General features: G+C 42.7%; 1 protein-coding gene across 3 annotated transcripts in view; it reads left to right on the top strand.

The window, feature by feature from the left end:
* The window catches only part of EVI5 (ecotropic viral integration site 5), a 118,666-nt gene that overhangs the window by 37,930 nt on the left and 53,990 nt on the right, over positions 1-26,746 (top strand). For all 3 annotated transcript variants that reach the window (XM_088444904.1, XM_088444903.1, XM_088444902.1), the window contains 5 exons: positions 3,285-3,419; positions 5,158-5,298; positions 7,604-7,762; positions 12,235-12,381; positions 24,531-24,626. In XM_088444904.1, the coding sequence (XP_088301030.1) occupies positions 3,285-3,419; positions 5,158-5,298; positions 7,604-7,762; positions 12,235-12,381; positions 24,531-24,626 (678 nt within the window). The remainder of the gene's footprint in view (positions 1-3,284; positions 3,420-5,157; positions 5,299-7,603; positions 7,763-12,234; positions 12,382-24,530; positions 24,627-26,746) is intronic.

Here is a 26,746-nt window from a genome sequence, read left to right as displayed (position 1 = left end):
GGAAGCCAGCTGATACCTGGATCACATACCAGACTGTGGAGCCTCGCAAACATGTAGGGAGGTCTTCCTACCGATCGAAAGGCCTCATGCCCAAACGGCAGGAAGACCGCTGGAGGGAGAGCCCACTGCCCTTGGAGAAAACTGAAAAAGTCCACTGTCCAATCTCCCTTTACAAGTAATGACCACTGCTGAGAGAGACTGAATAAAGGACACCACCCTAGAAAGACCTCAGCATCATTGCTGCATTCTTGTGGACGTACATATGCCATCGCCAGGTCATTTGTCTGACTGGCTGCGCCCAGGCAGCCAGTGAGGATGGACAGGACCCCCAATACATCCAGCATGATGGATTGTAGCTTGAGTCCATCGAACAGTCGAGCAGTCGTGACGGTGATCCAAGGCCTCGGAGCTGAAAAAAGCAAATTCACAGCACCTCAGCCCAGGAGACTCTCGGCCGAGGTCACAATGAACCAATACAGAAGAACCAAGGATGGGACCCAGAGGAGAAGAACAGAAACCCACCATCCATGGAGAGTGACTGGTGCTGTCTGGCAGGACGGGAACTGAGACGAGAGGGATGCCAAGCAAATCTTTCAAGAGTATCCACTGGGACTCCCGTGAGTAGAACCTGGGCCACTGAGCGGTCCCCAAGTGGAGACCAACACCAAATGTTCCACAACGTCAACAGACGTGACACCAACCGAGCCTTGGACCAAGGGCTGGGTCCGTTACCTGTCTGCTGCAAGAAAAACCCAGCTGAAGAGAGGTGTCAGAGGCCACCCTCAGAACTGAAGGCACAGACAAGGAAACCAGGGAGCCAGTGCCAAGTTGGAATACAGCAGTGATCCAAGCGTATGTGAAACAAGCGACGTAGGATGGTCCGCAACTGTGAAACCAAGGTATCCATCACAAACCGAACCTTTGAAGAGGGCCGGCGAACTGTGATACATTTTCTAGGCACCATGTAGCCGTATTGTGTTGCAAACACACAGAGCAGGGGTAGGGCCCGGAATAGACAGGTAACTGAGTCGATTACCCACTGAAGTATAACGACCTGCCTAAAACGGAAACTGAAGACACGTGTTCCCAAAGTCTAGCGAGGATTTATCCTCCGCAGTGGATTCCTGATCTGAAGGAGATCATGCCAACTGAACTACCCACCCCGTGGTGCTCAAGGCACAAGGAGACCACGGCGTTCGGAATGAGCCATTCGGCATTCGAACCAGGAAGGAGATAGAAGCCCAGTTTCCGTACCTGTTGCGGAACTGTAGCAGAAAGAGGAGTGGAAAGATAGCACAGCACAATGTCACTGCGTTCCCGGGGAAGAGCGATGTGAATAAAAAAAACCCTTGGTGGCGGACCACTGAGGTCCTAGATGAAACCCTAGCGAAAGATGACAAGCACCCAGCAGTCTGAAGACATCATTCCACGGTCACTGAACTGGAGCAACTGTCCTACCGTTTGCAAGCGAACTGAGTAGAGAGAGAGAGAGAGACAGTTCTTTTGGCCCCAGGCTTCCTTGGAGCAGTGTCCCCAGAATGGAGAGCGTTACGAAAGAGTCCCCCACGGAAACTAACCCCCTGCCATTGAAGACTTGGCTTGTGTCAGACTGACTTTCCAAGGACTTACCACCTCGAAGGAGGTGGTAATTATCCTGTTGTGGCCAACAGAGAACGTCCTTAACAAACAGAAGATAGTGTAAGGAACACACTGGTAATGAATGCGTATGCGAAGCATGGAGCCAAATGGCCTTCAAGCCAAACCGTAGCTGGACATGGAAGCTACCTGTGCCCAGTCTCTCACACAGAGCCAGCCGCTAATGTCCCACCAATTCAGCAGGGAATCACTGTGAAGCCCCTAGATCATCGGTTCCCAAACTGCGCCGTGGCACCCTGGGGTGCCTCGAGACACTTGCAGGGCCCCAGGTTGGTGGTCCAGCACCAAATCAAATTATTTATGGCCAATGTAATATAAATATGTGGACAAACGGAAACACAAATCTGTCCACCACCACATAACTGAGCCTAGGATGAGAGGTAAGCACAATATTTCTTCGGTTAGTTACTCGGAAGCTGGTCTTCCCTAGGGCTATTGGCTTCCCTCTGCATAGTTCAGTGTTTGGGGTTGGCAAACCACCTTTATCTTGTCTTCCAAGATGACTATGCAGTTGCTCTGTACAGGTTTTATGTTCCCACCGACACTTGCTTTGGCCTTGTACTTACACAGGATATTGTCCTCCCGGTTCGTCGGGACTCTGATGATCAGGCTCTGCCAGTTGAGCTGAGCTAAGCAGATTTCTTTTTGACACGTCATCTTTGGTATGCTGCACTCTTCTCTGCGGGTTCTTTTTGACGTGTGGGAACATAGTCGGCCGGCTACTCAGCAGATCCTTGCGCGTTGGACCCGCTCGATCATTACTCAAGCCTATTCTGGTGCAGGATGACCGCCACCAGACTGGGTGTCGGCGCCTTCCACTAGGGCGGCAGCTATCTTATGGGCAGCGTAATGCGGGTCTTCAGCAGCACAAGTCCGTCATGCAACTATCTAGTCCCCTGTCCGCTCGTTTGCTCATTTTTACATTTCGGGGTTTTTGCCTCCGGCGGCACCCAGTATGGGCGTACAGTTCTCTGGTTAGGCAGCCTGAGCGTTCCATCCCCTGGGGGCGGCTTTTGAATGTCCCATGATCCAGTGTTCCCCAGCTTTGCTGCAAGAGAAAATAGGATTTTTGGTCAACTTACCGTTGAATCCTTTTCTCTTAAGCAAGCTGGGGGAACACTGATCCCTCCCTTACGCTCAGTCGTGCAAGGTGTTTGGGTCTTTTCACTACTGGTTTGTTTGTTCTAAACAGTTTCATTTGGTTCCTGCTACTCCTCTCCGGAGTCTTTTAAAGAAGTACTGGAATTGTGTGATTGCAGTGGGGAGGAGCTTAGGCTTTAAAGCTACATTTCATTAAGTGCCAACTCCAGCCCCAACCTACAATCCCATGGTCCAGTGTTCCCCAGCCTGCTTAAGAGAGAAGGATTCAACGGTAAATTGACCAAAAGTCCTATTTGTCTTAATATTAGGGAAAATATAACTTGGCTAGGGGAGTCAAAAGAAAAATCTTGACCTCAATACTCTAACATTTATGGTTCTCCCATGTGGAATTTTTCTTTCTTTTGTAGACTGTAAATGTCTTTAAACTGCCTTACAACATCCTTTTTGTGTAATCTATAGTTGTGTATTTGTTCTGCAGCAGTCCGTATGTTAATCACAGATCAATGCAGCATAATTTCTTTCCACAGCATAAATGTAACCCCCGCTATTCGGAGGAGTTTGTTCTGCAACTGGAGAAGGAATTGGTTCAAGCAAGACTTAATGAGGCGGAATCCCACTGTGCAATGAAAGAAATGCAGGACAAAATGCTGGAAATCAAAAAGGTATTTGATGCTGTCCTTTAGACTACTAAAAATGTCTTTAAACCTGGTTTCCAACTCGCCAACATAAAGATCTCTACATGGCTAGCTATTCTTGATCTGTTTTTTAGTTGGCTAGATATCTTACTGTAGTAAATGAGCACATTCTTTAGTTGGTGGTACAGTGGTTGGCATTACTCCGTCACAACGCATGGGTTCCAACCAGGACCCGATATGTGTTTTGGCTTATGTGTCCTTGTGTTTTGCACACTCCTATCTCATAGAGGTAGGTTAATTGGCTTTGGATAGGCAGATAATATGCAGACTTTGGGGGTATCCAATTAGCCGCGAATGTCGAAAATCAGGGATTTTTTTTGATCCCTGTTTTTCGCCAATGTCTTTTTTTTTTTTTTTTTTCTCTCCCCTATCCTATCATTTCAGACAAAATAATAAGATATTTCGGTATCACGGTTCCTATGTGTTTTTGCCTTTACGGTGGTGAAAAAAACTGCACTTTTCGTGGTTTTTTTTCTTGGGACACAAGGGGTCGAAAAAAAACCCCCACGATAAGGGCCCATGTTGGGCCGTACTTCGGGGCTAATTATATAGCCCCGGGGGATTCATTAATGTCCTAACAATGTTCGGGGCTAATTAGATACCGCCCTTAATGTGTATACACATGGGACAATATGTTCTTATGATCTGAACGATAACCAGATCGTTCAACGATATATCGTTCATATCTGTCATTTTTAATTCAGTGAACGACCAACGATGCACGTTCCCGCATGAACGGTAACTATATCTATGATCGTCCGTACATGCAGGCCAATCTGGACGATATCGTCAACTTTGCCTGTTCAGAAATGTGGCAGGATGACTCACTGAAAGATATCTATGAACGATTTCTATGAACGATATCTTTCAAGTCGTTGGTGGTACAGATTGTACCGTGTGTATGCACCTTTTAAGGAGCATACACACTAGACGATATGCTCCCTGAGCGATATCATCTAGTGTCCCCCTGGCAGGGTGTGCGCAATGTCGTTCATGATATTGAGCACACCCACTGAACGATATCATTACCGATCTCGCTCAGCGTCAGGCTCTCTTCCCCATTCCCCAACATGCAGCTACCTGACAATATCGTCAGGTTGCCTGCATGTTTGCCAGATGAACGATAAAGACGAACGACCTGCGGGAGCACGCATCGTTGGTTGTTCGTCATTATCGTTCATCGTTTAGGTGAAAAATGGACGATAAAGTGAACGACTAAACGATATCGTTATCGTTCAGTCGTCCATTTTAATCTCCCAGTGTGTATACGCACCTTTAGACTTTTCTTTTTTTTTTTTTTCTTTAAATGCAACCTGGTTTTGCCTCTTAAATTTAAAGTGCTAATTACTGCATATTGCAGTTGCCTGCAACTTTCAGGCTACTTACTACATGTATCCAATAGAGTATTTTCCTGTATGGTAGGTTATATAGATTGTAATCTCCACTAGCACTGTAACTGCTGTGAATGGCTAAATAGTCTTTGTAGAGCACTATGTAATGTGAGGGTTAAGTATAAATGTTAATAAATAATGCCTCAATATTTCACCATTAGTAATACTGTGCCTTTTTTTTTTTTTTTTATTAAATTAAATTACAACAAGTGGTCTTAATGGGATATGGGATTTTAAACCAAGACTAAGGAAAATATTGTCTATTGACTACGAATCCTTAGCATGTTTAATTGCTTTGTTTTTATTTTGCGCAGAGAAATCATTCCTTTCCAGATGAAAACAACCTAGCGAGACTACAAGAAGAGCTTATTGCAGTGAAGATTAGAGAAGCAGAAACCTCAACAGCCATGAGAGAACAGAGGCAACAAATTAAGGATTTGGAGGATCACTGGCAGGTATGTTAATAGGACACAAGTCAACATACAGGCATAGAGAATCTATTATCTAGAAAGTTAAATAAACCAAATTGAGGAATTAAATATCGACTGTTATAGTGTCAGAAACAGACATGATCTCACGTTCCCCTCTGTCACGGTGAGCAGCACTGTTAAATTAATGGAAATTGAGTGTCAAGGGCATTTTACATGGGGTGTGGTTGGGTTATAAAACAGTGTCCTTTACTACTTAGAGGATGAAGGTGGGGTACTGTTAATAGGATTTGTGACCACTAGGGAGTCTAATGCCAATGGGAGTGGGTGGTAAGTCTGCAATGGGGGCCTATTTGGCACAAGGGGGTGCAAGACACCTTTAAGTGTATATGTATTTTTTGTTTATTAAAATACTTGGGTTTTTTTAATTGACGTTTACAACATCATTGTAAAAACAACAATTTCTGGCTGGTTTTGGGGGTGGGGGGAACAAATAGCCAGTTAAGTGGTTAGAGACCTAAAATGGTTTTGACATTGTATTCCCAACCCCCCCACCCCCCACTTACCATCACATGTGTTTGCAACAGAAAGATACATGCAAGTCTGTAGGAAATGTCAAATTTCAATGGTACCACAACTTTAGAATTGCAAAGAATAGGAAATATGAGCTATAAAGGAATGAGGCTTTGGGCTATCAAATACCAATATACTGCTTTTAGTTTGGGTAGAATAAGAAAACTAAAAAGGGATTTAATAAAAACGATGTATGAGCCCCAATGTTGGGCACATACCTCCCCTCCCCTTCACACCGCCCAAATAACCCCACTTTAGTGAGTGCATAAAGGGGGCATACACACTAGACGATTCACCTCCATGAGTGACCTCGTCTAGTGTGCCCCCGGAAGGGGTGTGCTCAAACACTGAACGATATCGTTCATTGCCGGGCTCCCTCATGCCCGATCATGCAACAACCTGCCAATATCGTCAGGTTGGCCTGCATGTTTGGGCGATGAACGACAAAGACCAACGTCCTGCGCGAGCGTGCATCGTTGGTCGTTATAGTTCATCGTTTTTGCGTACAAACTGGACGATATAGTGAACGATAGTTATCGTTCAGTCGTCCAAAATATCGGCAAGTGTGTACGCACCTTTACTATAATTTTAAATGTCAACCATGCTTGTAAAATATTACTCAGCACTGACCACCACCACACAGTAGGCTCTGCACATGCACTCTGTCCTGGCTGTAAGCGGTTACACTCGGGGGCTTATTTCCTAAACAGGGGTTTTTCCAAGCTGCCAATTATCAGTGTTTTTGTCTGTAGAATATAAAATAACAATACTATTACACACCTGATTTTGTACTTCATAGTATTGGTGTTTTACATACTGCGGGCAATAACGCAGATATTTGTCGGCTCTGAAAATAATTTATTTATCAAATAAACCACTTGTTACACAAGTTCTTTGAATTCCCCTGACAACTAAATGTTATCAATTTATCCAGGGGAACCTGATTAAACTATGAACTGGAAACTCTCTCAAATGCTCTAAGTACAGCAGGCTTGGGTGCAATGCAGAATCGGCAGCTGTAGTATGACTGCTCTGAGATATACCTCTGCTCATCAGAAGTGCAATTAAAGATCACTTTAAAATGTTGCCACCCATGGTCCACCCAGTTTCAACCTGGCCGCTCGCAATAGCTGTGGATGGTCACCCACAGCTATGCCAGTGGCCAGGAGGCCGAACAAAAAAAGAAATGCCTTGATTCAGAGCGCCCGTCTCGGAATCAGGCCCACAGTACAATGCTGTGAAATGTCAATAGATCATAAAGTGCAATATTCAGGTCAACCAGTAGATGTCACCAGAAGCTTTGCCAAGATAAGAAATAGGCCAGTGACGTATAGCCGTGAAAGCTCCGAGGGTGGGGAAAAAAATATGTATATTTTGAAGAAAAAAAAAGAAAAATCGGACAGCCTAAACGGAAGATACTAAATAAAACGCATAGACAGACTAAAAAAGAGAGAAGAAAAAGATACTAAAGCAGGGAGCACTTATACTAAGAGAATAAGAAAATAAGTGGGCAGCAAAAACATGGGGAGGAGAGACGAGAAGGAAAGAGACTGCGACAAGGGGAAGAAAGGGGTAATAGATGGGGGGAGAGGGGGTGGCAGAGAATGGGCAGAGGGTGAATGGGGGGGGGGGTAGTAGATTGTTACTGGGCATAACTGTTAGTATGTTTGTCAGGGATGTTCCTTGTTCCCTTTGTTTCTATTTCTAAATATTGGTTTACTCCAGGCTATTAAGGTCAATAAAATGTTTCTCATCCCAGAGACACTTGGCGCGCACCGCTGGTCGGTGGAAAGATCCGCCAAAGAAAAATACAGTCAATGAACTGCAGGATGAGCTAATGAGTGTACGGCTGAGAGAAGCAGAGAGACAAGCAGACTTGCGAGAGATGAAGCAGCGGATGATGGAGCTGGACACACAGGTCTGAGAGTCTTTGTTTAGTGGGGTTTTTATTGTAAATGTAGAAAAGTAACTGTCCACTATCCGGCATCCTCCCTCTCTCTAACCTGTTTATCTCCCCCTTGGATGTAAAAGGCTGTTCTGTCCTGGGCCCTACTCCTTACACTCCACAGCATTGTGAGCTAGCACTGAGCGTCCGTACGCCATACGGTGCGACTGAAACGCAGCAAGATTAGTAGCGTCTCGTATTATTCTTTAAATTGTGTTTTGGTCAAATCGCAGATGCAGCAAGTAGCTGCTCACTGTATACTGGAGACGCTGGGCTGCAGCTTTAACTACACAGGGATTGCTTTTACACGTACAGATTTGCAGATTAAGCACAATGGAACCTGACGTGAGAAAAAGCCACAGCCGCTGGTATCTGAGCCCTTTTTCACAGGTTCAAACTCCATTGCATACAGATGTACAATTGTCACACACCTCAGTGGTCAGTGGGCCTGATTCAGCAGCGATCGCAAATGCAACTACAGTACGTACATAGATTGAGCAATTGTTAGCCGTTGCGCATGCATATAAGCTGCACTGCGGTTACACGTGCAGAGGAATCCATCGCAGAGTGACAGACTGAGCATTTGTGGGTGGTGATGGGAGTGGTCGGAAAAACGCAGGCGTCTGTCAGTTTGAACGCCGTTGCTTGGGCGTGCATAAATTAGAGACTGCGATTGAATATGCTGAAACAATATTTGAGATGTGGTTATTTACCAAGAACCAGTGACTTCACAAAAGATGTTCCATGTCTAAGCACATTTGGCCCACATCTGAACCCACCACTCCAATGTGATGGACAGCCACCTATCACTAACATAAGAATGGCTGCTAAGTTAGAATGGGGGGGAGGTAAGTTGTCCTTAGTCTCATGCTATCAATGGAATGTGGGACCTACTGACTGAATTTTTATTTTTACCAAAGCCGTTGTGTCAACAGCTGACATGGTGATTCTATATGCAGCAACCAACCATGTGTAACTGGTAGATGCTGTCTGCTACTCCTCCTTCAGGATTTAATTGACCATCATTTGTCTTTCATGTCCTGTAATGTAATGTACCACATTATTTCTTTCCCCCTATAGAGGTGGCTTTTTGGCACAGATTTGCCAGCTCAGTTTTCACACTTTTAGACTAGACCCAGACTCTTCATTACACTAAGGGCCAAATGTAATAGGGTGAGAGTTTAGAAAATGTGGGTCTAGTCTAACAAGTGTGAGTTCTCTCTCACATTTTCTAAACTCTCACCCTATTACATTTGGCCCTTAGTGTAATGAAGAGTCTGGGTCTAATCTAACAAGTGTGAGTTCTCTCTCAGACTCTTCATTACACTAAGGGCCAAATGTAATAGGGTGAGAGTTTAGAAAATGTGAAAGAGAACTCACACTTGTTAGACTAGACCCAGACTCTTCATTACACTAAGGGCCAAATGTAATAGGGTGAGAGTTTAGAAAATGTGAGAGAGAACTCACACTTGTTAGATTAGACCCAGACTTTTCATTACACTAAGGGCCAAATGTAACAGGGTGAGAGTTTAGAAAACGTGAGAGAGAACTCGCACTTTTTAAACTCTGCCAATGTAATTAACTCTGAGAACAGGCAAACTCGCATGTTTTATAGACTCACGATATAAACTCTCATCCAGATGTTTTCCCCTTTTGAAAATTCAACACAATTCATGTAATAGTGTGAGAGATTACTGCTAAACTCTCACATTTTATAAACTCTCACCCGATTACATTTGGTTTTTGTGCTTCCTCCGTGCATTCTTTTCTTTAAAGTCTTTACTTCAGCTTGTTTTCCTTTGTAAGGGTTTGTTAATGGGAACTACATAATGTGTTTATTTTGGTTATCTTTAGAAGTGTATGCCTAGTTGTGGTCTTTATGTATTGTTGTGATTTGCTTTTTTTGCCTGTTACCATAGGGTCCAGCCTTTTTGCTTCCCTGAACACATCTGCCTGTGAGACTTGTTACATTTTGTAGTATCTATATAGTAAATGCCATATTGAGTCAGCTAGGTAGGAGGACCAGATGTTCAGTGCTCTATTTTGGCTCTGCCCCCCTACCCTTATTTGTGGCGAGTATGCAAGCTAGGGCTAACATAGCCTTCCTAAGAATCATCGTTTGTATGAGCGCCGTGACTTCTGTGAGGTGTGCTATCAAATAAATGAAACTCTTTGGGCTTCTTTTACAAATGTCCCATAACCTTGTGCTTGTGTTACAGAAACCACAAAGCATCTCCTTGTGCAGGGATGGTTTGCAGGATGTCTCAGTTGGAAGTACTGGGAGCTTAATTACATTAATGAATCATTTTAATTGTACTAGTAATGAAAATGGGCTGGGGATGGATGTTGTGACCAGTCAAAGTACTCAATAATTTTTCATTATTACCTCTATAGCTGCCAACCCAGGTGGATATTTTAAATATAGTGGATGGATGATATTTTCCATCCGCAAAATGATAGACCTGACTGCTCTTGTTCCCTACATTGTAATGCAGCTATGCTTCGCCGGCTGGTCCCACGCTACTCTGTTCGCTCCCCCATAGCTCCATCCTCAGCCACTATAGTTCATGAAAAGCTGCCAGTCGGGGTCATTAGACAAGAGATAGAGCAATGATTGATATTTGTTCTTCTCTACGAGGGGTGATTGAAAAGTAACAATTAGCCGTGCTGCAGTATTTCGGTGGTGGAAGCACTGAGGGTATACGCAAGTGACTGACGAAGCGCATTCTGGGAAACCATCCAACGCGGTTACAGATTTCAAGAAAGCCAAAGCTGCGGACATGTTGCAAAATGACAGAAGGTTAACTTTACGCAAACTTTTGGCTTCACTTGGCATCTTATTAGAATGGGTTCAGCATATTGTGACCAAGGAACTGAATATGCATCACCTGTGTGCCAGGTGGGTACACAGAAATCTCCACAGAAGAGCAGATGCGAGGCGTTGAATCGTTCAGGAACACCCATTCGAATGTCGGAGAGGATACCCGATTTCCTGACATCGAGTGTGACGAATCGTGGATTTGTCATTATGATCCGAATCCAAAAGGTCCAGTGTATGGAAACACCCAAATTTGCCTCCGCCCAGAAAATTCAGTGTGATTCCTTTGGTGTGTAAAGTCCTGATTCTGCTGTTCTTTAATGTGCACGGTATGATCCTACAGCACTGGGTTCCCCATGGACAGATAAATTAATGGTGACTACTATGCAAATGTCCTGAAAACCCATTTGCGTGGAGCCATGAGGAAGAAAACAATATTTGCTGAAGAAAGTGGTTTTTGTTCCAAGACCATGCCTGACCACATGTGGCTGCTGTTACATTGGCAGCACTGACTGAAATGAATGGGTCGCACTGGAACAGCCTCCATATAGGCCGGACTTAGCGCCCGACGATTTCTGGGCATTCCCAACCCTGAAAAAACAACTGCGCGTAAAAAAGTTCTCAACATATGATTAAGTGAAAAATGCCACAGCTGCAACACTAAGAGTGATGTCACACCCGTATACTGCACGGCTTTCAATCATTGAAACGCTGCAAAAAATGTATTATATGTGAAAGACGCTACTTTTGAAAAAAGAAAAATGTTCAGATCCTGTGGCGTCGTCTGATTCTGAATAAAAAAAATCGGTCTCATTCCTTTTCAATCAGCCCTCGTAGTCAGGACTCTTAATTTTCTGAATAAATACATTATGCATGATAGAAGTAGAGCTTTGTAAAAAGAACACTGTAATGACCTAGGCAAATCAGTACCACATTGGTCACTGCTAGGGGTGACATACATGTTCAGTTTTCGTACTACATGAAGTTAATTTTTTGTGCTCTTCATTGTTATAATGGAAAGATTCTGGTAACAGTTAACTATAAATCTGACCTGTCATATGGTTATTTTTCTTAGTAGTTTTTGTTATTGTTAAAGTACAAAAAACAGGTGTATTCAACATGTGGTCTTCATTTGTGGAACTACACATCCCAGCATGCCCTGCCACAGTTTTAGCATGCCCTAATAGGAAACATTTTGGCTATCTAATTCCGCAGTAGCTGGAGGGGCCGCATGTTGAATACCCCTGACTTAATCGAATACCAAACCATTTTTTTAACAACGTATATGATATAGCCACTGGGTGGCACTGTTCTGTTGCTTTCCAGTAGATGGGTGGTTGTTTTAGTTTGCATATAGCAATACGTGTTCTATGCAGAAAAATCAAATTGTCAATGTTTATGAAATAGGAGGGCAAGTGTATTGTACACTGATTTTGTATGAAAAGGTTACTTGGCTGGTTCTTCTGATTTGCTACTTATTTTAAGATTTAAAAGCCAGATACATTATTTAAAAAAAGGTGTTCGACCTTATTGTTGTGCAGTGTTATTCTTCCATGGACATTATTACTACTTATGTAACTGCTGCACCTTAACGCCTTATGTTTCCACTTGTGTCTTATCATGGCAGAACCAGATAAACGGCAACCATCTACGAAGGGCCGATAAGGAGGTTAACAGTTTACAATCAAAGGTGCACAGTCTGTCTGCACAGAACAAGACTCTTCAGGCTCAGCTGAGTGAAGCTAAACGCAAGCAAGCAGAGACTGAGTACAAGGTATTCCGAGGTTTATGGAAATGACTGACCATAGACTTCACTAGAAATGTCTTCTAATCTAGGTTTCATGTTCTGATATTTCATTAAATTAAACCAAGCCAATTGATGCAGTACAGCTTTTTCTTTTCCCAGATGGTGATATTGTAGATATATTGTGAGATGAATAGATGTCTATCTATCTATCTATCTATTATACACACACTCCATAAAGAATAGGCAGCACGCCTGGACTGGTATAATAAAAAATAGCCGGTGCTTTTACTTCAAAACCCCCATAATCCGGACACATCAAAAAAGTGGAATACAGTGCCAATTTATACTGACAAATGGGTGCGCTCATCCCCGCAGCGTGCAGCCCGTTCCTCTGGCACTCCACTTCCGGTTTCGGCCATGACGTCACACCGGAAGTGACGCCCACCAGGCTCCGGGACTGACACCGCTGCTAGGAGGCAAATGGTGTACATAACATCTATTGACATAGGTCTGCAAAATACAGAATAAAAAAATTAATAAATAAAAATACATCGCATATAACAATCATAGTGCTCCTATAACACACTTCCCATATTTAATACACCATTTTAAGAGAGAATAATTTTTGTTTTGTTTAAAAAGAATACTGGGCACTTTCATTATGGCCCATGATCAATACAATAGTGACATTAGTCTGGATTTTTTGACATGGTTCTGCTAGCTGAGTCTAGGGAGTTTAGAGCTATAGGAGTTTCTCTTCTTTGTTTGTTTTTCTTTTTTCCTAGCTCTGATTACCCTGATATGTATTGGTATCATTTTGCCCAAACTGCTATGTTTATTATTCTATTTTTTTTTTTTTTTGTTGAGATTTACATTTAGATTTGCACTTAATTATTGATCTAAGACAAAAGTTATATAAATTCTAGGTCATTATTTGGGTCACGAACGTGGCCATTAACATGGAGATTGGGCATTTTTTTTGTCACAATACTTTTTAATATATATATGTATATGTGTGTGTATGTGTATATATATATATATATATATATATATATATATATATATATATATTTAATATATATATATATATTTAATATATATATATTTAATATACATTTAGATATTGTGGATATACTAGGTTTTTAGTCAGTATTTTATATTTACCATTAGATGTCACTATTGTATTGATCATGGGCCATAATGAGAGTGCCCAGTATTCTTTTTTTTTTTTTTTTTTTTTTTAAGTGTAATCCCTCTTAAAATGGTGTATTAAATATGGGCAGTGTTTATTGGTATAGGAGCACTATGATTGTTATATGCTATGTATTATTTTTTATTCTGTATTTTGCAGATATATGTCAATAGATGTTATGTACAAGATTTGCCTCCTAGTAGCGGTGTCAGTCCCAGGACCCGGTGGACGTCACTTCTGGTGCGACGTCATGGCCACAACCGGAAGTGGAGTATCGGACGCCGGAGGAACAGGCTATACGCTGCGGGATGAGCGCACCTGTTTGGAAGTATAAATTTGCACTGTATGTCACTTCTGCTGTGTGTCCTGATGACGGGGGTTTGACCCCGAAACGTTGAAGTAAAAGCATCGGCTATTCTTTATTATACCAGTCCAGGAGTGCCGCCTATTCTTTATGGGGTGTATGGAGGGGGGCTAAGCACCTCAGGTGAGCACCCTGGCAAGATACCTTTTGAGCTCCTTCTACTGAGTGCCAGAAACTTGGGATATTATATATAGCGCTCTCTCTCCCCCCTACATGACCATGTCAAGCTGAAGTGGAAGCACCCTTTGTTACGTTTACTTCATACTTCCCGAGCAAGTGTGCAGGCACTACAAGCCACTCCTTTTTCTGTAATGGGTATGTAGCCCTGTGTTCCCATACAGCTCTCCTGTCTCCCTGATGCACTGTAATGTGCTCTGTTTAGTAACTTATTCTAGTAAGTCTGGTCACATTCCAACATCAGTAATCTAATTATATATGCCGAACCCAAACAAATAACTTCCCTTTCTAACCACCACCAAGAAATACTTGGTGGTACCTGCTTCGGCGTTAATCCATCATTCCGAAATATCAAAAAGCCAGATTCTACATTTGGTTTAAAAAAAATAAATAAATTCTTGCATGTTTGCATGGAACAATAAAATGTGTAGGAGTAATACGGTAGTCCAGCAGAAAAACAGACAACCTGCGTGATCAAATAAAGTGTGTAACCCTGTGTTGATACCACGATGTGGGAGTTATGGGCATTAACCCCACCAATCTTTTGATTTCCTAGAATTTTCGGTTGCATAGCATGTTATCTGGTCATCACCAGAACGTAACTATTCAAAGGGGGCACATTGTTTGAAAGAGGGGACTTCCCTTTTTCAAAGAGGTGTGTTTTGTTTTTAGTTTTTGTTTTTTTAAGGCGAGCTTGGGGAGATATGTTCCTCCCCATCCCTGGATTTCATTATGATTTCTACAGTGGTGGGGATATTCTGGTGATCACACATGAATCTGTTGGTGCACAAAGGGGAAGATGGGGTACTGTTTAATGCTCACCCGAATTTCTCCTAATCGGATCTGTAATGTTTATCCTGGAAGTGGCAAGGCTTTGAGGGTCCAGTGGGGTGATGACATTAAGTCTTGTGGGGACTTGTTTTTTTTGTTTAGTTCCCAAATTAGCTTAGAGTTTTCTGTACAGAAGTTTCTCTACTTTGAGACTGTTATTCCACAAAACTACAAGTATCATTTTGGTTACATTGTCTTCTGTCAAACGAGGGAACTGCTATTTAAATATTTGTAAATTGCATAAAATATACTTTCACACAAAGGGTCAACTTGTATTTGGGTATCTTTTTTACTTTACTTAGGAAATGATCAAGTTGTATTTATGTGCAAGTATTAACCACTTAACTGGCAGCGTCGCATGTGATGCGACCGCAGCCAGCAGTGCTTCAGCTGGCAATGTCTCCTCACATGCGACCGTGCTGCCACACTACTTCCCTTGGCTTTTGCAGAATACATCAGTTCTGCACTTGTGCAGAACGGATCTCCTCCGACTCCCCAGACGTGATGCAGCGGTCTGCGACCACCAACATCACTTCCGGAATCGTGCCCCAGAGTGCCGGTGCATGTGCTGGGGATCGCAGTGTGAGGAGAGGAACTTAGTTCCCCTCCAAGCACTTTTTGGCTGATCTCTGCAAGTGAAGGTATCCGCTTCAGCAGGGGGGACTGCGCTCTGCATATGGGAGAGGGGGGTGGGGCTGTATGCCCATGGGGGCTGGGGGAGGTAACCAGGACCAGGGGGGATCTAGTATCAGTGGGGGTGAAGGGGCACTAATAACGAGTAATATGACTCTGGAGGGGGTGGGTAAAATAGTAAAAAAAACAAATACTGGTCATGGGAGGAGGAGGAAGGGGCGGAGGCAAAGAAAAAGGGTCTTATTACAGGGGGGAGGGGGGCTTGGTTTAGAAACCAGGTTTGTTTGTTTTTTTTTTGCTATTAATGGGGTGTGGAGGGATGATGCTAGGATTTATGACACCTGGGGTGGGAAGGGGGGGGTGTCTATTGCCTATAGGGGGTGGGTAGTTATATTTCAATGGGGGCCCTATAGAGACACAGCACAGGGATTGGGGGGTTGTAAAACACCCCCTAGATAATTTTATTTAAAAAAAAATATATATATATATAACTACCATTTCGGAGCGGTTTTCTGGGAATTAAATAGTCCGTTAAGTGGTGGAAAGGCAGCAAGGCTTGCTATGCGTAGCTGAGGTTTATTAACTGACAAATGTAGAAATTATTGCTATATCGCCACAGGCAGAGTCCTAAAATAAGTGCTGAGAAACTAATCCTCTGATTAGAATAGTACAGACCATTATGGGGCTGTAAATCTTAAATGTAACGAATATATTTTGGTAGCCCTGTTATCATTCAACATCATCCAACTGTTCCTATGATATTTGCAGATGATCCTGCCTCTGGGTCATGGTGATAGATTTCATTCAGTTTGTTCAGTCCTGAGCAGGACCAGCAGGGTGCACCTAGCTTTAAGTTACCCTGATTAATTCCAACATGCTTTGCGATCGTGTGAAATTATTACTCAGTCATTTTTTATAAAAAAGGGAAGCCTATTCTCTTCTGCGTAAGGTGGACATTGGCTTAAGTCCAGTCACTGAAGTAAAATGAAGTTCTATAACGCAGTCCCAGCATCACGGAGAAGTACCACTTAGAGAGCACATTACATGTTGTACATTAATATTGTGATCTGTCACCATTGTGGTAAGCTGAAGCTGGTAAAACTGGAAGTAGTCTAATAAAACTGGCAGGAGGTAATGATTTATTGCCATGTGCTATTTTTATTGTTGGAAGATCCAAATTAATTCTTCTGAGGGAAAAAAAAAATATTGGCAAAACTACAAACACCCCTTGTGTTGTCGTCTTCGTTTGTAAGGTACCTACAATAGACATGCATTGATTTCCCCCTCAGTTCAGCCTAACCTTATAGCTGGAGATGCTTACTTCACCAACTGGCCCATGTAGAGCGTTTGTTTTCTATACTGTAGCTGAAACCGTAACCTAGTTGCTATGAATTATAGCACCTTTACCTTGAGCACCAATTTCCCTCAATGGTAAAAGTCCCCCGCTATTGTTTGTCATTTTACAACCATACACCAGAACTTAAATTCTTCTATTTCATAAAGGTTTCAATTGTTCATTCAATATCTTGCATTTAGGCTTGTCAAAGGAATTCTATAAATATTCCACAACTAAAATGACATTTGTCTATTGTTGCTCAATCCAATATGAGCTTGACCAAAAATGTCTGGTTCCAGTGAGGTACAGACTCCGGAGCACTTTTTTGAACCATGCTGTTAAATAAGTCCTTAATGAGCTGGCGTCACCCTGTCTTCTCAGAACGCCATGGTTTTTCTAGTCAACGTTGCAACTGTTTTACCTCCTTCCAACCTCTCATGGGGGAGGGAAATTCAATTCAACGCAATGCTGAATAGCCGCGGGAGGGAGCTCCGGCAACCATTCAATTCACCGTGCTGTTTGGGTGCGCTAAGGATTTTGCTGTTTTCCATGTCCCTGAATTCACCGTCCTTAGACGTTTTAGTCGTCATAACAATACAAGAGATGTGTTTTTTTTTATTGTAATTTATAAATTGTTGCAGAATGTTAGTGGTAAAAAAATATAAATCTGATCTATTTAATGTGTTCTCAAATTATTACTATAGTGTTTGGAATATGTGTTATAAATAATAGTGCACCTACTACTATAAATTACTGGTATTATGAGTCACTTTTTGTTTTTCTGACTAATACTAAAGCATTTGGTCCACAGCCTCCTGCTTTTATATGGTCACAAACACCTTTTTTACTTAGAATAATCCATACTTTACTCAAACAAAATGGATATTAGGGTACTGACCAGCCCGTCGGGATTCCGACGTTGTTATTTGAATTGCCTGCATCTCATACACCGGCATATCCTACCGATTCTGTTCTAGTTGTATTGATTTGCATAGTAGCCCTGTTGCGGGAGTAACCCATGTGACCAGCAGCGCTGTAGACTGGTGGCAGCTGCGCCTTTACCCACCACTCACACCAATGTCACGTGTGCCCTGTGCACAGACTGCTATATAGCCTATTTTACTCAAATAAACATGACCGATTTAGATATAACCTGCACTTTGTTTCATCTTGGAGTTTTTCTATGAGTTTTCATAAAAATCTGTTCAATAGCTTTTGCTCTAACTTGGAACAAACACAGATATAACTTTCTTATTATATTAGTATAGGTCAATGTTTCCAAAACGCATTCCTCAGGGAGCACTAACCGTGCATGTTTTCTAGGTCTCCTCACAGAATCACAAGTGAAATAATTAGCTTCACCTGTGGATCTTTTTAAAATGTGTCAGCTAGTAATGAATACACCTGTGCACCAACTAGGAAAAATGGAAACTATGCACTGTTGGTGCTCCCTGAGAAATGAGTTTGGGAAACACTGGTATAGATCAAGGATTCTAGGGAAAAGAAAACATGCTTGAATATAAAACTTGGCAGGTATAATGTGACTCCCCCTCCTTTGCCTTCAAAACAGCATACATTCTTCTAGGTACACTTGCACACAGTTTTTAAAAGAAGGGAAGTTGTTCCAAACATCTTGGAGAACTAACCACAGATCTTCTGTGGATGTAGGCTTGCTCAAATCATTGTCTCTTTATGTAATCCCAGACATGATGATGAGATCAGGGCTCTGTGGGGGCCATATCATCACTTCCAGAACTCCTTGTTCTTCTTTACGCTGAAGATAGTTCTTAATGACATTGGCTGTATGTGTGGGGTCGGGGTCCTGGTCCTGCCGCAGAATAAAGAGCCATTCGGGCACCTCCCTGATGGTATAGCATGATGGATAAGTACCTGTCTGTATCTCAGCACTGAGGATACCATTAAGCCTGACCAAATCCCCAACTCCATTTGCTGAAATTTAGCCCCAAACTTGCAAGGAACCTCCATCATGCTTCACTGTTGCCTGCAGACGCTCATTATTGTACCGCTCCCCAGCCCTTCGGCGAACAAACTGCCTTCTGTTACAGCCAAACATTTAAAAATTTTGACTCTTTAGTCCAGAGCACCTGCTGCCATTTTTCTGCACCCCAGTGCCTATGTTTTCCTGCATAGTTGAGTCACTTGGCCTTGTTTCCACATTGAGGGTATGGATTTTTGGGCGCAATTCTTTCATGAAGACCACTTCTGTACAGATTTCTTTGAACAGTAGATGGGTGTACCTGGGTCCCACTGGTTTCTGCTAGTTCTAAGCTGATGGCACTGCTGGACATCTTTTCCGATTTCGAAGGGAAGTAAGCAAGATGTGTCTTTCATCTGATGCACGAAGTTTCCTTGGCCGACCACTGCGTCTACGGTCCTGAACATTGCCAGTTTCTTTGGGTTTTCAAGATGTGCTGTTCAAGTGCTTTTTCAAAAGCACTTGAACAGCACATCTTGAAAACCCAGTCTGCTTTGAAATCTTTGCCTGGGAGAGATCTTGCTGATGCACTATAACTACCTTGTGTCTTGTTGCTGTGCTCAGTCTTGCCATGATGTATAACCTGTAACCTGACACTGCTACAAAGGTGAGGTTGTGGAAAACAGTTGGGCTGTTCCTCACCCAGTTTTAAGCCTCCTACACAGCGGTTTCTGTTAATGACTGTTTTCAACCTATGTATGAAAATGATTATCACCTGTTTGGTATGATTGGTTAATCATACACCCGACTATAATCCTACAAAATCCTCGTCTTTGTGCAAGTGTACCTAGAAGGATTGATGCTGTGTTGAAGGCAAAGAGTGATCACACCAAATATTGATTTGATTTAGATCTCTCTTCTGTTCATTCACTTTGCATTTTGTTATTTGATAAAAATAAACTATTAACACTTCTATTTTTGAAAGCATTCTTACTTTGCAACATTTTTTCCACACATGTCTAAAACTCTTGCACAGTACTGTATAGTGTGTGGGTGGGTGGATCCCGGCGCTCTAAATCCAGACGCTGGCATCCTGACTGGGCTACAATGCCGACACCTACAGGTAACCTGTGTCACTCCATGGCCTTCCTCAGCTCCCCCCCTTGTCTCTCTACTTGGCCTCAGCTCCCCACCCCCCCTGGTTTATACATGGCCTCAGTTTTCCCTGTGTCTCTCCACCAGCCACACTTTCCTCACCTGCGCTAGTCCCTGTGTCGTCTGCTTGCTCTGCTGAGCTCCGCAGCAGTGGCTCCTCCCCTGTTCTTTGTTCACAGCGCGTGGACGTTATGACGTCATGCACCGCACCAAAAGAAATAGTTTATTGCGCCAGGTTATGACCAGGTCCCTTAATTCCTGCTCATTACTCCAGCAGCGCAGGCACGGAACACCTAGGGAAATACTGGACTGGAACTGGGAGGGGGACACGACCGAGTAGCTGAGTCCCCTCGGAATCACGGGGCCCAATACAAGTGTCAAGTGTTCCCCTGTTGAACCTCTGGTGGGTGCAGGACCACCGGGGCCCTAGACGCCCACCCGTACCGCCTTGACTCTGCATTTACACCTTAGTCTCTGCTTTTATCATCGGATTCCTTTAGGACTAGTATTGATGGAACTAATTTGACCAGCTTTAAAGCTAGTTTGTTATAAGCACTTAAACACTACAGGATATATACTGTGCTTCTCTTCTCCCATTTGTATGGATGCCTTGGCCTATTCTCCTATTTTGATCTGTAGTTTTAAAGCAGCCTCCGTTAAGACCACAATTTTGAAAGTATGTATTGTATTATCCATAATGGAGTAAAATAGGGGTTTACATTGGATTCAGCAAAGTTATCATTCACATGAACAGATAATTCCAGTAATAGAATGACTATCATCAATAAAACCTAAAAACCTAAGGCCTTTTTTTTTTTTTTGTTTACACGATTTGGTCGTTTTCGATCGATTGGAACGACCAATCGTGTAAAAAGTGCCATGTGTGGGGATGATCATGATGCTGATGCGCGACCCCACCGTCGTACATCGTCATCGCTGATCAGTTGAACCTGCAGAAAGATATCGACCTATCTTTCACGATTTGGCACACATCGTTTCGTGTGTGCGCGCATGATGAACAATGCGATGGACGATATGTATTCACTTTTCCTCCCATTATTTAAATTCCAGCATCGTGAGGTTGTTTGCTACAAATGATATATCGTTTACGACCCATCTATATCATTCGTACAATCGTTCTGTGTGTGGGCACAATATCGTTTGACCGGGAGAGTTCAGTAATTCAAGGGAAACCTTATTTGATCGTTTGCAAATCGCACAGTGTTATGCGGGCCTTTACTCAATAGATCTAATCTATGATTGTATGCATTACATTTCAAATTACTGCATTAAACCGGAAACTGTTCATTCACTTGCTGATTCACCCTATAGATATAGATCAGCCATTACATTAAAACCACTGACAGGTGAAGTGAATAACACTGATTAAAATCTCATTACAATGGCACCTGTCAAGGGTTGGGATATATTAAGCAGCAAGTTAACATTCAGACCGTGAAGTTTGATGTGTTGGAAGCAGGAATAATGGGCAAGCATAAGAGACTTTGACAAGGGCCAAATTGTGATGGCTAGACGACTGGGTCAGAGCACCTCGAAAATGGCAGGTCTTGTGCGGTGATCCCTTTATGCAGTGGTTAGCACCTGCCAAAGTGGTCCAATGAAGGACAACAGACGGGGTCATGGGTGCCCATGGCTCATTAATGCACGTGGGGAACAAAGCCTAATCCATCTGGTCCTATCCCACAGATGAGCTACTGTAGCACAAATTGCTGAAATACTTAAGGCTGGCTATAAAAAGGTGTCAAAACATCCAGTGCATTGCAACTTACTGCATAGCCACAGGCTGGTCATAGTGCCCATGCTGTCCCCTGTCCACTGACAAAAGTGCCTACAATGGGCACGGGAGCATCAGAACTGGACCATGAAGCATTGGAAGAAGCTGATGAATCACTGTTTCTTTTACTCCATGTGGACAGCCGTGTGTGTGCGTGCCTGCAGCGTTTACCTGGGGAAGGGGATGCAGTTGGCATCTTGGCAGTCGGGATGGCGACGGTCCAAATACCAGCTCCAGGATCTAAATGCTTACATGCCAACATTAAGTATTAGGGTTAGGCTGCGGGAAAAGTGGGTTAGGAAGCTCGCTTAATCTTGTTGGAATTCTGACTGTCGGGATGCCGCTGTCTGTATCCTGACGGGATCCCATACCTAAGCCCTGGGGAAGAGATGTATTATGGGAACAAGAAGACAAACTGGCAGAGGCAGTGTGATGCTCTGGGCAATGTTCTTCTGGGAAACCTTGGGTCCTATCATTCATGTGGATGTTACTTTGACAAGTAGCGCCTACCTAAATATTGTTACAGACCAAGTACACCCCTTCATGGCAACTGTATTCCCCGGCTTCTTTCAGCAGGATAATGTTCTTTGCCATACTGCAAAAAAATGTTCAGTAATGGTTGAAGGTAACACCTTGAACTCTGTCATGTTTCTCAAAATTCCACTGATCAGAGTATCCCAAACTCCACCATTACAGTCCAGGTATTGAGTATATTATGCTTGAATCCAGATGGTTAAATTAAATTGACTGATATACTAAGTCACCTGTGCTCAAGCATGGATAGCCTTAAAACCTGGACTGTAATGGTGGAGTTTGGGAACCTCTGCTCCAGATCTTAATACAATAGAGCATCTGTGGGATTTGTTGGGGAAAAAAGACTGAGCCCTGGAGACCCCACCTTGCAACTTCAAGGAATTAAAGGATCTGCTGCTAATGTCTTGGTGCCAGGTACCACAGAACACCTTTAGCGGTCTTGTGGAGTCCATGCCTCGAAGGGACAGAGCTGTTTTGGTGGCACAGGGGGATCTCTACAATATTAGGTGGTTTTAATGTTTTGGCTGATCAGTACACGTAGATCTATATCAATAATTCTTCTATTAAGACCTCTTGTTAATTCCAGTATGTACTGTATGTGTGTTTTTAACACAATATGGGAAACTTTAATGCCGAAGTATACTGCAGTATAGCAGTTTTTTGGGGGTTTTTTTCTTTCTTTTTCATGAGAAGGTGATGTGAAAATAGACAGGACCACAAGCCTTAAGGTGGTGTCAGACTGGCACTTTTCACTTCGCAGTTTATAGTTGTGTCTAATAAATCCAAATGAAATGATTAATTTCCAGAAAATGTAGGTAGTGTCACATGAGCAATTTAGCGCTTTAAAAACAGCTTGAAGGACTAACGGCAGTATTTTTTAGAAGTCGATCCGTTTAAACACCGCAGTTTTCCAAGATTAAAAAACTATACATTTTACATAAATTCACCTACTTGTAATTTGACACATCTCCTAAATAACAGTTGGTGCAATGAGAAAACTGTTTAGAGTGACTAGTTCTCATTGCACCAATCGTTATTTGAGATACTTGTGATATTGCACATTAAATGCAATTTATTTAGAACTGCATTATTTTTATTTATCTTGTGGCTTAAGCCGATTGTATTTAGAGGTTTAAATAACTGTAAAAGTGGATGTAGCGTGCTTGTCGTCTAGCACAATGTAGACCCTCTAATGCAGATGGTGTGATGTCTGTTACTAAACATGATTAATTACCATAGTGTTATGCTGGCCATACACGCTACAATTATCGGGGCAATCCGCCTGATATCGGCGGATCGCCCCGATAATTGTAGCGTGTGTGCGGGCGACCGAGGGTTAAATATTGCTCGGTCGGGCATGCAAGATTGTCCAGCATGCCCGTCCGATGCGATATTTACCCGTTAAACTGTCGGCCGCATCGGCAGTGTATGCCCAGCGCGGCCGACAGACATTTCCTGTGTTCCAGGGAAATGTCTCCTCCCCCGGGGGCGGAGCGCAGATGTCGGGATATACACTGTGAGATTTCTCTCACAGTGTATGCCGGTGACATCTGCGGCTGGCAGCCGGCCAGATAAAATGTCTGTCGGTCTGACAGATATTTTATCTGGCTGTGTATGCCCAGCATTAGTTGTAATGCTGGCACTCATAGAATGCTGTAAGTAGCAATTTACACTTTAACATTGCGGCACCTGCTTGTCGACAAGCCGTATGTATCCCTTATAAAATACACAACACTGTCCTTTTCCTGGACAGCTCTGCAATAAAAATATAAAGTGCAATCCTTTTATCAATGAACATGCATGTGTTGGTTAACTACATGCTGTTTTTTTGCAGTTAAAGCATGGTATTACTAACATTTATTAGTAATTAAGTGTTCTGTTTTGGGGTTTTTTCTCTTCATGCTGTTTTTTTTTTTTTTTTTCCCATGCAGTGGAGGAATTATTGTATTTTAGGGGTTTCTAAATATTTAGTATTAGAATTTAGACAATCAATATTAACTTTTGTTTTTCTCATGTCCTCTTTCTCATCATCAACTTAAACGTTATCTTATTATATTAATATATAGTGAAACCTGATTTTTATTTTTTATTTTTTTTATTCCGATCTGTTGGAAATCGCTCATTATTGTCCTTGTAGCCTGTATTTGTATTCCTATATAGTAAGTAAATATACACACATACTGCTTTCTTCTCTTATGACTCCTTACGCCATATGTTTTTCAGAACAAAGAAGAAGTGATGGTGGTGAGACTTCGAGAAGCAGACAGTATTGCAGTTGTGGCTGAGCTTCAGCAACATATAGCAGAGCTGGAAATCCAGGTAATTGTGACCTTTGTGCCCATGTTATGTTGGTCACAGTGGACTCCAGTTGTAGAGAGCACTCTGTGTTGATGCACCTTGATCAGCATATTTAGGTAGCACACTGTGTTCTTTGCCAAATTAGTCCTTTATATATTTATTTTGCAAGAGCATGATATAGTAAATAAAAAGTTAAATATGTATAATAGGTATACCACTATTAAGTGTACGGTCGTGCTCTGATATACGCATGCATTGTGACTCACAAGGCTGAAGGCCGAATGCGTTCAACCACACACACACAACCGAGAGTGGTATATCTAACTTCTAAAATGGTCCCTGTTGTGACACTTGGAGAATGATGATGGGTGAAAAAGATACAGAATATCAGATAAAAAAAAATAGTTCACAATAAAATAAAATAAAAATGTTACTGGATAACAGTGCACATGAGTAAAACAGTTGAACATTCCGGATAGGCTGTTTAAACAGTTGTGATTACTGTCACTGTAAAGCTGGGTACACACTTGTCCAATCCTCGGCAGATCAGACTGTTTATACAATCATTCTGCCGACCTGCTTGCAGATTCAACATACAATCTATGCGTACACACTTGTCCAATTTCTCAGCAAACCTCCAATCTGCATCTGCTGAAAGCGGCTGTCACTCAAACACAAATTTACATAAGAGGCAGAGCTTACACTGCACAGTATGATCTGTGCAGGCTAAAGAAAAGGTTAGATTTAAAGCAAAAAAAAAAAGTGTAGGGTCCTTCCCTAGTCAGTAACCGGCCCTGGAACTCTGAGCCTGGTCTCCTATTGGAAAATGGGGGAATAACCTGTGTGGGATTCCCACCTATTTTCCAATAACTAGCATCAGCCATCACATTAACCAGCTGGTCAGCCCAGGAATGGAATTCCTCGGAAAGTGTGGACCCCAAAAAATAAAGAGTCCTCTTTCCCGAGCAACAACCAGCCCTGGTCTATGCCATGCACGCCTGGTAACGGTAGGTGCAGGGTTCATTGTACCTAAATATTGTTCTTTACAGGCGGTCTATAGGTCCCGGCATGCCTGCACTTGAAGAACCACAGGTGCCAGCATGCCTGTAGATAATGGGCCTGCAGGCACCTGTAGTCCATCTGTAAAGAAAATATTAAAATTATGACAAGACACCTATTATTATAATAGTTAATTAGCCAGCACCTTTACCTAGGGGGGCGCCTCCCCCAGGGTTTCCGAGGCCTTCATCTTTCATCTTCACCTGGTGGGCGGCGGCCTTTAAGCTGTTTTGCATGGCTGCCACCCATCCAGGACTTCCTTTGTGTATTCTATCTTCAGGAGTTCTTCATGGCTCTATCTCGCTCCTTCTCCGGCATCCGTAGCCCCTGCCTCATGCTGGCTAATGGATATATTTTTAAAGCTGTGGCTTTAATTGCTTCTGCAATGATTGGCTATGTATGGATTCATTGTAGGTAGAATGCATGTTGCTTTTAAATTGAATTGTATATGGACATAAGGGGTATTCAACATGCGGCCCTCCAGTTGTGGAACTATACATCCCAGCATGCCATGGCACCTTTTTAGCATACACTACTGGCAAAACTGTTGTATGGTCGTCCTGGGATGTGTAGTTCAACATCATCTGGGGGGGCCGCATGTTGAATACCTCTGGTGTACAGTGTTGGCAGAGTTTAGTGGTGTGTGTATGCTGTTACATTGACTTTAATATTTTTGCAATATGTCTGCTGATTTGAGATGTACTCAATCTTTACAAAGCAACAGGTCAGAGTGAAACCTTTTATATGACCACCACTCTATTCAGAGTTATTAGGCTAAGTTGAGGTATGCTCAGTCTTTTCTGTAGCGCTACTGTAGGTCAGATAATGCAGCTTACTACCTTATTCCGTGCTACCATCCAGTGGATGCTTAGTTACAGTGCTATATTAATAGTAAGGTTTCCCAGATGCTATTTTTCTCCTTGGCAGTGTCATTCCTTCTCTAAGTTGGACCACAAATCATAGCAATGAATGTCCCCTCTTCTCCAGAGAACTACACCCCATATAGCTTCTGGGTTCAGTTACTGTCCTGGAACCTGGTGGTAGTACTAGGGTGTAAGTGTAATAAGTGCAACCAGCATTTT

This window comes from Taudactylus pleione, unplaced genomic scaffold (assembly GCF_031769625.1).
Source record: "Taudactylus pleione unplaced genomic scaffold, aTauple2 ptg000373l, whole genome shotgun sequence".
NCBI classification, from domain to species: domain Eukaryota; kingdom Metazoa; phylum Chordata; class Amphibia; order Anura; family Myobatrachidae; genus Taudactylus; species Taudactylus pleione.
The sequence above is the reverse complement of the archived record's forward strand: the minus strand, read 5'-3'. Positions and strand labels throughout refer to the sequence as shown.